The 16956-nt window shown below is 35.7% G+C and overlaps 1 protein-coding gene across 1 annotated transcript in view; it reads left to right on the forward strand.

The window, feature by feature from the left end:
• Nucleotides 1–16956, forward strand: part of FSTL5 (follistatin like 5) — a 774595-nt gene that overhangs the window by 580193 nt on the left and 177446 nt on the right. The window contains 1 exon segment of the mRNA XM_030312812.1: nt 4232–4352. Within this exon segment, the coding sequence (XP_030168672.1) occupies nt 4232–4352 (121 nt within the window).

The raw sequence follows: 16956 nt of genomic DNA on the forward strand, positions 1-16956 counted from the left end.
TTACCATGTTTTGTAATTCAGAAGTGTTTATTTTTTAAATAAGGATGCTGGTCATTCTTTGATTTCTAAACATTTATTTTTTTATTACTTTTATAACGTTTATTTATTTTTGAGAGAGACAGAACATGAGCATCAGAGGGGCAGAGAGAGAGGGAAACACAGAATCCGAAGCAGGCTCCAGGCTCTGGGCTATCAACACAAAAGCCTGACCTGGGGCTGGAACCACAGATCATGACCTGAGCCAAAGCTGGACACTTAACCAACTGAGCCAGCCAGGCACCCCACTTTTTTTGATTTCTAAATTTTTATACTAATTAAAGATTCTTTCTTTTTATGTTTTTATTTTATTTTTGAGAGAGAGAGAGACAGAGCATGAGTAGGGAAAGGGCAGAGAGACAGGGAGACACAGAATCCAAAGCAGGTTCCAGGCTCTGAGCTGTTGGCACAAAGCCTGATGCAGGGCTCAAACCCACGGATGGTGAGATCATGACCTGACCCAAAGTCTGAAACTTAACTGACTGAGTGACCCAGGAGCTCCTAAAGTAAGTAAAGATTATATTAGCTAAAATTATATATAGTTTTATTTTAACATATATATTTTATATTTAAGTATTCCGTATATAACTTATTTTTAGTAACAGCTTTGAAATATAGTCATACCATAAATTTAACCCCTTTGAAAAATATGGAGTTCAGTGGCTCTTAGTATATTCTCAAAACTATACTGCCATAGGGCACCTGTAGGGCACAGTGGGTTAAGCCTCTGACTCTTGATTTTGGCTCAGGTCTTGATCTCATGGTGGTAAGATAGAGCGCCAGGGGGGCTTGGGTGGCTCAGTCGGTTAAGCGTCCAACCTTGGCTCAGGTCATGATCTCACAGTCAGTGTGTTTGAGCCCGGCGTTGGGCTCTGTGCTGACAGCTCCGAGCCTGGAGCCTGCTTCACATTCTGTGTCTCCCTCTCTCTCTGCTTCTTCTCTGCTCATGCTCTGTCTCTCTCTGTCTCAAAAATAAATAAACATTAAAAAAAAATTAAAAAAAGAGCATCATGTTGGGCTCCCTGCTATGTGTGGAGCGTGTGGAGCCTGTTAAAGATTATCTCTCTCCCTCTCGCTTTGCCACTCTCCCACTCGCTCTTGCATGTGCTCTCTCTCAAGAATAAATAAATAAGTAAATAAATATTGTGTTGCCATAATCACTATCAAAGATTAGAATATCTTCATCATTCCAAAAAGGAATCCAACCTATTAGCACTCATTTCCTATCACCCCTTCTGCTCAGCTCCTGGTAGCCATTTTCTATCTCTATGGATTTGGCATTCTGGACGTTTCATATAAATACACTCATACAATTTGTAGCTTTTTGTGTTTCATTTTTTTTGACTTAGTGTAATGTTTTCAAGATTCATTTATTTTATAATATGTATCAGTACTTTATTCCTTTTTATAGCCAAATAATATTTTATTACATATAGACATATCATTTTGTGTTTATCCATTCATGAATTGATAGGTATTTGAATTGTTTGCACTTTTTGGTTATACAAGTAATGCTACTATGAACATTCATGTACAGTTGTGCACAAATTTTTGTTTATTTATTTTTATTCTTTTGGGTATATGCCTACAAATGAAATTGTTAGACATATTAGACTCTTTGTTTAACTTTTTGAGGAACTGCCAAAACTGTTATCCCAACTAGGTATTCCGTTTAATATTTCCACCAACAATGTTGGAAGTTTCCAATTTTCTCACATCCTCTTCAATGGTTGTTATTGACTGTCTGATTTATTTATTTATTTATTTATTTATTTGTTTGTTTGTTTATTTATTTATTTATATTTTTTTGCCATCCTAGCAGGTGTGAAGTGGTATTTCATAGTGGTTTTTATTTGTATTTGTAAATAAAAAATATTTTATTTGTATTTGACGACTAATGATGCTGATTATACTTGTATGTGAATATTGCCCATTTGTGATTCTTTTTTGATAGGTATGTCTTCAAATTATTTACTCATTGTTTTAATTGGAATATTTGCCCTTTTATTGTTCAATTGTAACAGTTTTTTTTTTAATATATATATTGAGGATACAAACTCCTATGAGGTAAATTATTTGCAAATATTTTCTTCCATTCTATTGGAGATCTTTTCACTTTCTTGATAGTATCCTTTGGGAAGCACATGTTGTTAATTTTGATGAAGTATAATGTATCCAATCTCCTTGAGTTGCTATATTTAATCACTGAAACCTTTGCTCAGTGTAGTGGTGAGCTAATGATTGAACAGATATTTAATTAAATGTATTGAATCAATAAGTCTTCCAGACTAGGCCAAGGGGCTATATTTCTGCTTTTTGCTATAAACTGAATGCTCCCATAGTCAGTTACAAGTCTGCCTTAGCCTTCACTTTCTGTCCTTACGGGACCTCAGTATCAATCAGAGATGAGAGATTAGGGATTCTTTTCCTAATTCTAAAATATAAAGAAAATACATCTCTTTTGGGCATGCACACAGTCCTACACATTTTCATGGACTTCTAAATTCCCAGAAATATGTAGATTTGTTCATATCCTTCTCTTGACATCCCATTCCCACTTTTCCTTTAAGTTTTTGTTTGTTTCTTTTACTTTGTATTATTTCGTTTGGTACACCTGTTGTTATCCCCATTAATATCACCTTCACAAGAAGCTTAATGTTAAACAATTGCTGTTGTTTCTTTTCAATACAGGCCTTTGGGATAGGACTCAAAGCCTTGCTCAAACAAACAAAGTCAGAAAAATGGAAGTTCCCAAAGGGCTGCTAGATAGGTCAAATGGTGACAATTCTCTGGGGATGTGACCTTGGAAGAGCTCCTAGCCTGCTCTTCCCTCTCCGGTGCCTGCTAGGATGATGGTTTTCACAGAGAGCAGAATTACAAAGTTAGTGGTTCAAGGCATCCATGAAGCTGTGGAGAGAGGGATGCCACAAATTTCTTTGTTCTTACTGAGATTCAACTACTTTTTGGAGTAAATGCTCTATAGTTTGGTGCAAGCCCTTTTTATCTATTTCCAAATAGATAAACTTTCTGAAAAAGTTGATTTTGACAATTGCTGCAGAGTATTCATTGCCTTTGTGGAAGAGAAGATTTTCTGGTCTTTACTCTGCTGTTCCAGAGGTGTTTCTTAGATTTGATTTTGACAAACACTGTGAGATTTTGTTTTTTCTTTCTTCTTTCCAAAATGGTCACACATTTGCCCCCACAGTTTTGAAATGGTATGGTTATTTTGCTCTACTCTATTGATTGTTTCTGGGCTTTAAAAAATTGTACTCTATCAATATAGCTATAAATTTTATCTCTGAGACCATACTGCTTTCATCATCTCTTTTCTGGGTAAATATATAACTAAAGGATATAAAAATTAATGGACAATTATAAGTGTAAAGAATATAATTAAGAGCTATTTGTTTTAGCTACAAATAAAAACAAGTCATTTTACCTATTTATTAATTAAAAATGGACAGCCTCAGGGGTTGTGTTCCAAGACCCCCAGTGGCTGCTTGAAACTTTGTATAGTATCAAACCCTATATACACTATGTTTTTTCGTATGCATACATACCTATGATAAAGTTTAATTTATAAATTAGGCATAGTAAGAGTTAACAACAGTAACTAATAATACAATAGAAAAATTATAACAATATACCATAATAAAAGTTATGTGAATATGGTCTCTCTAAAAATATCTTAGTGTACCATACTCATACTTCTTGTAATGTAAGATGATAAAATGCTCATGTTATGAGATGAAGCAAGGTGAATGATGTAGACATTGTGATTTAGTGTGAGGCTACTACTGACCTCCTGATGTTACATCAGAAGGAGGGTCATCTGCCTGCAGACTCTGGTTGACCATGGGTAACTGAAACTGGGGAAAACAGGACCATGGATAAGGGGAGACTGCTGTAAGCTAAATTAGAAAAAAAATATGTGGAAATTGACTTTATATCTAAACTCATATAATTCAAATAAGTACTAAAAAATCTGTATGTATGAGTGAAATTACACTTTTTAAACAAACCATATCTTGAGAAATGATAATTATAGGTCTTCCATCCCTATAAAGACTAACAGTGATATTTTGATAATTTAAAAACAATACTTTAGTCTATTTACTTTGCTCCTGAGTGAATTGTTCAAATACATTTTAAATACGAACAGCTCATTTTGTCTCATTTTATTTTATTTCTATAGGACTTTGGAGATGACGGGTCCTTGTATATTACTAAGGTTACCACAACTCACATGGGCAATTACACCTGCTATGCAGATGGTTATGAACAAGTCTTTCAGACTCACATCTTCCAAGTAAATGGTAAGAAATATGGTGTTGCTATTATTGTTTTATGCTTCACTATATATTCAAAGAATATCACAGTTGATTAGGAAGGTAAATCTTCAATTTTCTTTGAGTTTTGGCAAAGTATAAGCTTTGTTTTGTTTTCTTTTGGGAATTATTGTTAATGTAAAACCTTTTAATTGAAAGCAAAACAAAACAAACAAAAAAGTGCAGGACACCTGGGTGGCTCAGTCAGTTAAGCATCCAACTCTTGACTTCGGCTCAGGTCATGATCTCATAGTTCGTCAGTTCAAGCACTTCATCGGGCTCTATGCTGACAGTGTGGAGCCTGATTGGGATTCTTTCTCTCCCTCTCTCTGTGTTTCTCCCCGACTTGTGCTCTCTTTCTTTCTCAATATAAATAAATTTTTAAAAATGGGGTGGTTGAGTGAGTAAATGTTATAAATTTGTACCACTTTTCTCATTCTGAAACATTATAGAGTAACTCATTTTATTTTTTTTTTAATTTTTTTTTCAACGTTTATTTATTTTTGGGACAGAGAGAGACAGAGCATGAATGGGGGAGGGGCAGAGAGAGAGGGAGACACAGAACCGGAAACAGGCTCCAGGCTCTGAGCCATCAGCCCAGAGCCCGACGCAGGGCTCGAACTCACGGACCGCGAGATCGTGACCTGGCTGAAGTCGGACGCTTAACCGACTGCGCCACCCAGGCGACCCTAGAGTAACTCATTTTAATTGGAAAATTAAAGCATAAGAAATTTAAATTACTTTTTAAGCTCTAAATATCAACAGGTAGGCAACCATATACCTTTTAGAAACAAAATATTAAGCATGTTAAAATTTTAATCAGATTATCTGGTTGATCTTATTAATGATATAAAAAACTGCTATTTATGTTCAGCAAATGTTATACTTTTAATAATTAACTAAATGACTTTGGACATTTGCCATGTAAGCTGATATTATTCTTATAATCAGAGCCTTTTTTTAAATTTAATTCAAGTTTTAGCTATTTAGTTCAATTGATGATACAGGATGGTATGTATGACACATTAATTCATACCAATTTACTTCCATACTGATATATATGTTAATTTACTTTATGATTTACTAAAAGGAGACAGAAACTAAGTGGGCTTTTCAGCTAGTGTGATTGGTTTGAATTAAGAGGGGAGTGGCAGATATGAGCTTGGTGAGGTAGTCTGGGGTCAGATCATGTGGAACCCTGTGGACTTAATTAAATATGTGGATTCCCATTCTAAGTATTTAGTGTGTGAAGTGGCATATTCTGATTTATTCTAAAATGACTGGAAGCACTGAGATCTGTTTAAAAAGACTATTTTAATAGTCTAGGGAAGAGATAATTGTGGCTTAAAATATAGTGTTAATGATGAAAAGGTAAAGTGCGGTTAAATTTGAAATATATTTTGAAAGTAGATCTGGTGATATTATTGAGGAATGGCATGTAAATATAAAAGAGAGTTAAAAAAAAAAACCAAGAAATTTGAAACATTTACATATATCCTTGTGACATAAACTGAATACAGAAGAAACACATTTGGAGACTGAGTGAAATTAATATATATATTTTTGGACAATACAATTTCTAAATGGAAATCAAGTCTTTAGTATGCAAGTTTGGAGATCAGAGGAGGGTGTCAGCCCAAGTTGTATATTTATATAATATCAATGTGCATAAACTGTATTAAAAGCCATAAATTTGAGCTTGATGGGGTCACTTTAAGAATGAGTATAAATACTCCTATTGAGGATTAAGCCTTGTAGCTGAGGTTAACAAGTGGAGAAAAGAAGACTTAGAATGAGCACCTTGTGATTGTAAGTGTGTCCTGAGAAATCAATTTTAAAATATTGGCAAAAACTTTGAAAAGATTGGAGAGTTTATGGTTTATTGTGGGCACTCAACAGAAGCAGATCTAGGCCTTGCTTTCTAATGTAAACCCAGTTGTAACTAACGTGGGTCAAGGGTTGAAAACTAACCTTCAAGGAAGCCAGTGAAGAGGGCAGACAAGGTACAAGGGAGGTTATGCATGTTATTCCCAGTGGTCCAGATGTTTGGAGTTGGGCTTTGGATACAATCTACCTGAGGATATACAATCTTGAGAGGACAGAACAAGTCTGCCTAGGGGATGTTCTCTATCTAATTGCTGCATTCCTGGGGAAACGGCTATTGTTGCAAATCCGGTACTTTCCTCCCTCTTTGTTGTGATTGTTTACAAACTAATGGCCTATTTGACAAGACAAATGCTCTGAGCTGTTATCTTTGTTTTGTTGGAGACTCTCCAGTTTTGTTTTGGCTAACAATTAGTTCTCTCTTCTATACTCACTCTCTCAGTCTAAGGACCAACTGGTCAGGTTTCTAGTATCTAAAGTAGTGCATGGTTCATGTTCTAGCTGTATCAGAATCACGTGAAAAAATTATCAAAATTGTAGAACGCTGGACTCTACCAGCACTTTATGGAAGTTGATTTGAAATCTGCATTTTGTCAAGCTTCCTAGTAATTGTAATGCATGGTCGGGCATGAGAATCATTCCAAATGACTGTTCTTTAGGAGTTTCTGCTCCTTATTGATGTCTGAAGCAGACTTCTCAGACAACTTTACTCATTTGCCATGCTCCAGCTGGGAAGCCTAGGAACAAGACTTTGAGCCAAACTGCAGGCTTTCATGTTGCAAGATATGCCTTGAGCAGTACTGGAGAAATGCAGTTTCCCTACTTCATCCCCTCCTGTGAATGAACTGCTTACTCTCTGATCTCAGGTTTTTCTGAAGATGGAATAACGGAATAAAGGAACAATGAGGTCTCAGCAATAGAGCCATGACCATCAGTCTCAATATTATGAATTAATTTAGAGGAATTCAATATTAGCAGTGACTGCCGCTGAGATCTAATGCTGTCCCTCTTCTAGAAACACAGATCCCTGAACCTGGGAGTAAAACCCATCTCTTTCTATTACCTCCTACTACATTTAATCTGTTTCAGAATCTTTCATATAAATGTTTTTATGAAGGCGTGGGGTTTGGAAAAAGGGAAAATGATATTATTATTGCTGAACACTGGTTGAAAGTGAACAGAGAGAACTCTGCAGTAGCTGGAGAGTGATGTGGAGTTAAAGGGGGGAGGGAACTTATAAAAATTGCAGATATGGTAATCTTTTCTGCTGATGTGAATAATATGGTAAAAGATGAAAAGCAGATCATTTAAGAGAAAAAAGGGAAAATTGCCGTAGTCAAGGTTTTAAAAAGTTGATGTGATTAGTACAGAAATGGGAGGATTGGTCTTTGGAAGATGAATAGTTAATCTGTTGAAACTGAGCAAGACAGACTGTTTGGGAACAGATGCTCAGGGAGAGAGCATGAGGAAATAATCCTCTTTGCATTGCTTGGATTTTTTCAGTGCAGTCGGGAATACCAACTATTGAAAGCAAGGAGTTTGTGAGAGTTTCAATTTGAGGAGAGGAAGAGATAGAAAACAATTATCTTGCAGGGCAGGAGGGTGATAGAAATGGCAGGCGGCAGTTGGAATGTTGGCAGATCTTTGAGTGTTCTCGAGGTGATATATATTAGTATGTTTTCCTTCAGTTGTGGTCAGCTGTGAGTTTGCAATCCTGGAAAGAAGGGAATTGGGTTTAACCTGCATTTTATTTTGTCAGGTGAGTAACTGGGAGAGAAACAGGCATGAGGAAACTAAACAAGTTTACAAGAGAATGATTATAATGATGGACCAGAGAATAAGTGGTAAGGTAAGGAAAGTGGTAGATGAGGAAAGCAGTGAAAGCATGAAAAATGTGAAATGAAATGAAACCCTGACTGGTGTTTCCAAGTTGATCAAATACTACCAGGAGGAGGTACTAGAGAGAATGAAATGTAATACCATCACTTAAAGCATTTGTTTTTAATTTTTTTTAATGTTTATTTATTTCTGAGAAAGACAGAGAGACAGAGTGTGAGTGGGGGAGGGGCTGAGATAGAGAAGGAGACACAGAATCCAAAGCAGGTGCCAGGCTCTGGGCTGTCAGCACAGAGCCCAATGCGAAGCTTGAACTCCAGAACTGAGAGATCATGACCTGAGCCATGGTCAGAAGCTTAATGGGCTGAGCCACCCATGGGCCCCATTTTCTTTTCTTTTTTTTTTTTTTAATGTTTATTTATTTTGAAAGAGAGAGGGAGAGACTGGGAAGGGTCAGTCTTTAGGGAGAGAGAGAAAATCCCAAGCAGGCTCTGCAATGTTAGTGCAGAGCCCGACATAGGATTTGATCCCCTGAACCATGACCTGAGCCAAAGTCAAGAGTCAGATGATTAACCAACTGAGCCACCTAGGTGCCCCACTCAAAGCATTCTCTTAAGACATATGGCAATTTCTCTTTATTAGAAACACTTTTAATTAGGTCAAGTTTATATAAAGGAACGTGTGAATCACTAAGGTTTGATAGGTGTTTAGGGAGCTAGCTGTTCTAAATCTAACTTGCCAGTTCCAGGCTTAGCTGAAAAGGAGAAACAAAGGGAAGAATAACATTAATTCATCAAAACCAACGAGAGTAGATCAAAACCTTGTTCTACAGCATTTTTATCAATGAGGGAAGATAATAAGTGCATTTCAAGGATCATCTTTAATTTTTAAACCTATTTGAAGAAGCCAAGAAACTAAGTAGAAAATGTATTAGATGTATATCAGTAAGAGATTACCTTCAGGCATGATATCAGAGAACCAAAATGACAGGGGCTTAAAGAAGATACCAGTGTGTTTTTTTAATGCATAAAAAATGTTCAGATGAGGTGCTTCAAAATGGCTACTCCACAATGTCATCATCATTATCCTATTCTTCCCCCATTGTGGTTAGAAATGGTTTCCATTCTCAGTGTCATCCCATGTTTTCCGAATGGCAGTGGAAATTCTAATCATCATGTTCATAGTATAAGGAAAAAGGAAGAAAGAAGGAAAATAACACCTGAGAGAACATCTGAGAGAGCACTTTTTTTTTTTAAATGTTAGCCATTTTATTTTCATTTTTTTAATGTTTGTTTATTTTGGGAGACAGAGAGACAGAGTGGGGGCAGGGGCGAGCAGAGAGAGAGGGAGACACAGAATCCGAAGCAGGCTCCAGGCTCTGAGCTGTCAGCACAGAACCAGATGCGGGGCTCGAACCCACAAAGCGTGGGATCGTGACCTGGGCCGAAGTCGGACGCTCAACCGACTGAGCCACACAGGTGCCCCAAGAGAGAGCACTTTTGAAATAACACCAATGGAAGCATAAACAATAACTTACATTGACCCTCTCTAAATGCAGAGATTAAAGTATATTTCTTTGACCTTCTTTTTTACATCCACAACAATTAACAGTTTAATTATTTACAAGAAGAATAAATATTGGGTAGGTAAATAGCCATCTTTGTTATAAAAAAAATGTATGGTCTGTCAAAACATTTTGCAAAATAGTAATAGAACAATGATACTTTATAAAATTATTTAGAAATAGTAAGATTCTCTATAAAACAACAACCCTACAAGTGATTTGCTAAACAAGTGATTTCTCCTCTTTTTGGTGGTTTGCTTTCCTTTGATTTTATGGTGTTTTATATTTGGGATAATAACTTTAAACATATATTTTGAGTATAAATAAGTACAGTAAACTTGAGATCACTCAGAATATTGTTATAGACCAATACCAAAAGAATAGTTGGAAATGAGCTGTGACACTGGAAAAATACAATGAAAATGCAAGAAAATGCAAATTAGATTAGCCAAATGGCACATTTATAGATCCAATAAATCTCTAAACTGGTTTAACTCGTTTTCTATTCTTCATCCACTTTTCAGAAAAGGTTAAAAAGGCCTTTAGAAAATTAAGTTTTCATAGAAAATTTAACATATTTGTCTGAACAATCTTTCAATTAGTAATAAAAATAAAATATATCATTGATTACCATAAAAAGCTCTGAAAATACCACAAGTTATTGGAATTTGTGAAAGAGTATTTTTGAAGTGCAAAGTCTATTTAAATATCCCAGGGTGCAAGCCAAATAAGTCTATCAATAGCCCTGTTTCTTTTCAAACAATGCAAAATTAGATTATTGAAATATGAGAGTGCTTCTGTGTCCTTGTCAGAAGAAACATTATGTATAAATCAAAGGAGCTTGACTCTGCCAGTGGAATTCATTTCATGCTTTTCTTTTTCTTTTTACATAAAGCGAATCGCCTTTAGATCTTCAGCTTATGATACAGAATGTTTGAAATTTTAAAAGTCATTCAGTGTTTACACTACCCTCTGGGCAAAAAGCTTGTCCATATTCACAGTAGACCCATATGTATGCTGTTATTTCTCTTGTTCTTATTATTTAAAATCTCACACATAATATCAATTGGATTTTTTTTTCCTGCTCATGTCAGAAATGTCTGCACAATATTGCTGGTTTTATAAGATGTCTATATAGAACACCCCATTTTTCTCCTTCAAAGTTTGGAAAACTCTAAAAGAAAGACACTAGAGCCAGATGTATATATGGAAGCATCACCTTCTTTACTGACAAAGCTATTTAGAGAAAGTGGCTTAGGTCTGGGCAACAGTGGCCTGCTTCTTCTTACATCATAGATTTGAACTTCCTCCTCCAGTCACAGACAGCCTTCCCTGCCAAACTTTCTGTATTGCCAAAGTGCAGATGGGAATAAAACCTTCCCGCAAGCAGTAAGATCCAGAAAGCAGGTGGTAAGAGGCCTACTTCCCCCTTCTCACTCCTCCTTCTTCTATGACTTACGAAAAGATGAGAGAAAGAAGAGTCTTGAAGATTACTCTGGCTCAGTGATTCTCTGTGGTTCTTGGGCGAACACCTTCAGCAATGGGTTTTAAATGCAGATTCTTAGGGTGCACCCACGAGTACTAAATCAGAAGTTCTGTGCATGAGGGAGAGTGACCTGTGTTTTAACAAACCTTCCTGATGATTCAGATGATGTAGCTGGAGAATTACTGCTCTAGAAATGCTATTCCCTAGAGAAATGGGAAGTGGGAATATGTGTTCCTTCCTCATATACTCCAGCTTTCTTCCCTTAATTTTGACTTGAAACTAAGTTCACAGTGTTCTTGGGAAATGGCTGTCTCTTAGGGGTTGGGATCAGCCATGCATCAGATCAGTCATCCCTCTCATGAGGCCTGGCAGCAGATGGTACTGATGTCTTGCCCAAAGCCCACCCAGGCCACCTCAGCTGTGGTGGATGTCCCCTGATGCCTTGATACTACAGGAGCCAGTCCCAAACCACTCTTCCTAAGAATTATATTTGATACGGGAGGCTTTACCAGCTGTACTCAAGGCAGCCTAGATGTGCCAGGGATTTAATCTCTCCCAGGACAATCTTTAACCAGTGAGGGACACAAGTCAAAAGGTAAGAATCACAGCTCCCCACTCACTCAGGGGGAAGATTCTGAGATGCAGTCTACATGATTCATATTTATTTATTCATTCATTCATTTATTTATTTTTGTTTGTTTGCTTTTTGTTTTTTGTTTTTTGCTATTTTTCTTTCCTCCATCTTGTTTTCCTGGTCTCTAACTTGTGTTTCCTGGGATCACATCCCAAATAGGAAACATGAACCTAAATTCTGTTCTCAGAGGTGCTTTTTTGGGGATTCTCATGTTGGGGAATATTCTTACTTTAAGGTAAGGTAATTGTTATTAGTAATAATTGCTGTCCTTTGGTAGCTCGCCCTTGATAGCTACTGGTAGGCACCATATGTTTGCTTCCAGAAGTCTTTGAAATGTGATAAAACATTACACTAATTCATTAACTCCAGAGTCTGAAAATTCTGTCTCTATCATTTACCCATGCTAAATTATGTCCAGTTATACTATTCAGTAGAGCTCTTCAGAGCTTCTGCAACTAGATTAAATCATGGCATCAATATACTACAATTATGCAATAGCAAGAGCATATAGATGCTCAAAATTTAATATATATAATCTAATTACTAAATTCCCAGAGATACATAAAACTTTAAAGATTAAAGTTTCAAAGAAATTAGTTTAAAGTAATTAATGTCCAAAATTGAAGACTTCTGCCCTGGAACATAAAGTCTAAAGAAAGTCCAAATGTTTTAACTACAAGTAAAGTTCCAGGAGTCAAGTTCTTCCCTTATTTCTTATTTTGTTCCCTCTTGATGAGAGAGGTCTTTGAAAAGTTTATGGCTTTGATATAATGTCTACATCTTTATCTGATGAGAATCTAATTCCCATCAGATTTAAATGTACTATCTTGCTATTTGTTTACAAATGGTCACATCTGTTCTTTATTTCCTTGTATTTTGCCTTCTGTTGGATTGCATAACTTTTAGAATTTTATTTTATCTTCAGTATTGGCTTATTGGCTATACCTCTTAGTTTAATTTTTTAAGTGCAGCTGTAAGCTATATTTATAATATGCAACTTTAACTTATCACCATGTATCTGTAAATAATATTTTATTACTTCACATTTGAAAGAAGAACCTTAAAACAGAAATCTTTGACCTCTCCCTTTCCATCCTTTGTGATAATATTGTCAAATAGTTAATTCTATATATGTTACAAACTCTACAACATATTGTTTTATTTCTGCTTTTAATAAGTAAATATCCTTCAAAAAGATTATTTTTTAAAAACAAGAGACAAAACTTTTACTTTAAGTTTCTGATCCTCCTCACTGTTTCACATAAATGCAAATTTCTCAATTTTCCGTTAGCCTAATAAACATCCATTGGGGTACCTGGATGGCTCAGCTGGTTAAGCTTTCCACTCTTCATCTCAGCCCAGGTTGTGATCTCAGGGTCATGAGTTCAAGTCCCGTGTTGGGCTCCACACTGGGTGTGGAGCCTACTTAAAAATAAATACATTACAAAAAATCCTTTAACAATTTTCTCAGCCTTTGTTTGTCTTAGCCTTTGTTTTTTCTCTTCACTTAAGAATATTTCTACTGGATATTGAAATTTGAATAGGCAGTTTTTGTTTTCTGTTTTTCTTTCAACATTTTACAGAAGTTGTTGTATTATCTTCTGGATTGTATAGTTTGTAAAGGAAAGTCAGTTATATTTCCAGTCTTTCCTCCCTGCCTCCCACAACCTGGCTGCTTTTTAAATTTTCAATTTTTCACTGGGTTTCAGCAATTTAATTATTAACATGTTTTGGTTTTGTTTTCTTTACTTGTATTTATCCTGTAGGGATTATTCAACTTCTTGGATTTTGGAATATATATTTTTCAACAAATTTGGAAAAAAATTGGCGATTTTTTAAGTAGATTTCTGCTTTCTCTCTCCATTAGGAATTCAATTACAGATATGCATGACTGCTTGACATTTTACCATAGTCCACTAAAATCTGTTTTATTTGTTTTCCTCTTCATGCTTTGCTCTCTCTATACTTCAGTTTAGATAGTTTCTGTTGCTCTGACTTCAAAGTCAAAATTCTGTTTTTCTGCATGTATAATCTTCCACTAAGCCCAACCAAACTATTTTTAAAAATGTATTTCAGATAATATATTTTTTCAATTTTAGAAGTTTCATTTGTTTTTTTCATAATCTCCATTTTCTCATTAATTATGTTCATGTTTCCCCTTAAATATCTGAACCTATCCGTACCAGATATTTTAAAAATCTGTATACTAACTTCATGACCTCTGAAATGTTATGTCTGTCTTTATTCATCAATATTTTTCCTGCATATGAATCACACTTCCTCCTTCTTCTTACATCTGTCTTTGTTGTTGTTGTTGTTTTGTTTTGTTTTATTTTGTTTTTTGATGATGGGAATTGGTGAGAGAGATTTGCAGGGTTCTTGAGAAGTGCTGCTTTGGCATTAACTTACCTGCACACCTGTTAGATCTTTTTTGACACTTTTTTTTTTAATTCTATTTGAGTATATCTAGAGTAACCTTCACACTAGGGTTTATTTCACTATCCTTCCAAGATACAGTGTTTCTGGGGTCTCTAGGAGGTGTTTAATGGGGTTCCTTTAATTTTTTTTTTTCTTCTATTAGGTCTCTCCATTCAGAGTCTGATTAATCTAACTCAAATGACACCTATCCTTGAGTAAACTCTTGGAGACTTTATATTTATATAAATATAAGTCTTGGAGACTTTATATTTATAGCTCCCTGGTTGTAGTTCTTTTTATAGTCACTGAACTTTGCCTTACTTTGTGGAGTTTCATCCCCAACAGACACCTATTCAGATTCCTGTAGATCTCTGTCTCTACATATTTCTCTCAATTTTGGAAATCTGCCCTACAAATTCCAGGTCTCAAGCTTTCTTGAATTCCAGTCTCTTTTATTATAGCAAGACCCTTCAATTCCTCTTCCTAGAATCAGTTTAAATGTCTCTAGGCAGAAAGTTGAGGCAATTATAAACCCACCTCATTTGTTTTCTTTTTTCTCTTCTTTCAGGGATCATGATCTTCTGTTGGTGGTTTCCCAGCATTTGATAGCAGTTGTTTCTTATTTTTTTTTTAATGTTTATTTATTTTGGGAGAGAGAGACAGAGACAGAGAGAGAGACAGAGAGAGAGAGAGCACACACAAGTGAGGGAGGGGCAGGGAGAGAGGTAGAGAGAGAGAATCCCAAGCAGGCTCTGCACCATCAGCACAGTTCTTGATGTGGAGCCTGAACTCACAAACTTCAAGATTGTGACCTGAGTCGAAATCAAGAGATGGATGCTTAGCCAACTGAGCCACCCAAGCACCACTCATATTTGTTCTATTTATCTATGGCAGAGGACTTATCTGTTATACATTTTCTATCATGACTTTAAATCTCAGAGGAACTTTTTTTTTTCCTCTATTTTTTTCTTTTAAATTCCAGTTAGTTAACATACATTGTAATATTAGCTTTAGGTGTAAAATTTAGAGATTCATCACTTACATACAACTCCCAGTTCTCGTCACAAGTGCCCTCCTTAGTCTCCATTACTTATTTAACACATCCCCCACCCACCTCCCCTCTGTAACCATCAGTTTTTTCTCTATAGTTAAGAGTTTTGTTTCTTGGTTTGCCTCTGTTTTGTTTTCCTCCTATGTTCATTTGTCTTATTTCTTAAATTCCACATATGAGTGAAATAATATGGTATTTGTCTTTCTCTGACTGACTTGTTTGCTTAGCATAATACTTTCTAGCTCTATCTACATTGTTGCAAATGGAAAGATTTCATTCTTTTTTATGGCTGAGTAATATTCCATTGTATATATAAACCACATCTTTATCCATTCATCAGTCAATAGACATTTGGGCTCTTTCTATAATTTGGCTATTGTTGATAGTGCTGCTAAAAACATTGGGGTGCATGTATCCCTTTGAATCAGTATTTTTGTGTCCTTTGGGTAAACACCTAGTAATGCTATTGCTGGGTTGTAGGGTAGTTCCTTTTTTAACTTTTTATGGAAGCGCCATACTGTTTTCCAGAGTGGCTGCACCAGTTTGCCTTCCCACTAACAGTGAAAGAAGGTTCATAGGAACCATTTTTTAAAAAAGACTGAGAAGTTTTATTAATTAAAGGCAAGTTTTCTTATGACCCTTGTGTACAAACTTTCTGAAGGTTAGTAGACATGGCTAATGTTGACAGCATCAACACTATATGAAATACAGTTGGAAATTTCAGGTATTACTTGTTTGTTCTCAGTGTCCAGTACTTAATTCTACCAAGAGGATGGCAGGTACTCAGTATATGAAGGGAGGAGGATGAATAACAATAAAATACATGAATAACAATAATAGAAAAAAAAAAAAGGTTTGTTTTGGCTGTGGCAAGGTATGAATCTTTCTATATTAGTTTTTCAAGGCTCATTTTCAAGGCTAAATATATGATTGATCATAACCACCCCAAAATATGTTAATTTTGTGACTAGGTGTGAAGAAGAGATTATTAGCTACCACCTAATTTTCTTTAGTTTTCTTTAGTGACAGAGGCCCAATTTTAGCCCTTCATGGCTAACCACCTAAAACTACATTTCTCAGATCTCTTTGAAGCTAAGTATTATCCTGTGACAGAGTTTTGGCCAATGGAGTGTGATACTATCTAATGTATTTAATATCTGGATTTTACCATAAAAAAGGAGGTTATGTGCTTTCCCTTCTCTTTTTCTCTGTTTTTGCTTATTGGAATATGGATCTGACAGTGGTAGCTGAGGAATGATGTTCAATTTAGAGAAAGGAAATCATGTTTAAAAGTTAGCAGAAGAAAATAATAGAAGGTCCCTGGGTGTGGAAGGCTTAATAATGTCTTCACAGAAGATATTCATATCCTAATCCCTGGCATTTATGAATGGTACCTTATATGGCTTATAAGGAGACTTACATATGTGATGAAGTTAAGGATCTTGAGTTGGCAATATTATCCAGGTGTGTTGTAAATATAAGGATTCCCATACAAAAAAAAGGCAAAAATGTCAAAGAAGGAAACGGGAGATGTGATAACAGAAGGAAGAGATTGGAATGATTTGATAAAGGGGTCTTAGACCAAGGAATGCAGGTGGTCTCAAGAAGCCAGAAATTGCAAGGAAACAGACTGTCCCCTAAGACTCCAGAATGATCCAACCCTGCCGACATCTTGACTTTAGGTCACTAAAATAGGTTTTGGGTTTTTGGCCTCTGGAA

The sequence above is a fragment of the Lynx canadensis genome, chromosome B1, assembly GCF_007474595.2.
Source record: "Lynx canadensis isolate LIC74 chromosome B1, mLynCan4.pri.v2, whole genome shotgun sequence".
Classification (NCBI taxonomy): domain Eukaryota; kingdom Metazoa; phylum Chordata; class Mammalia; order Carnivora; family Felidae; genus Lynx; species Lynx canadensis.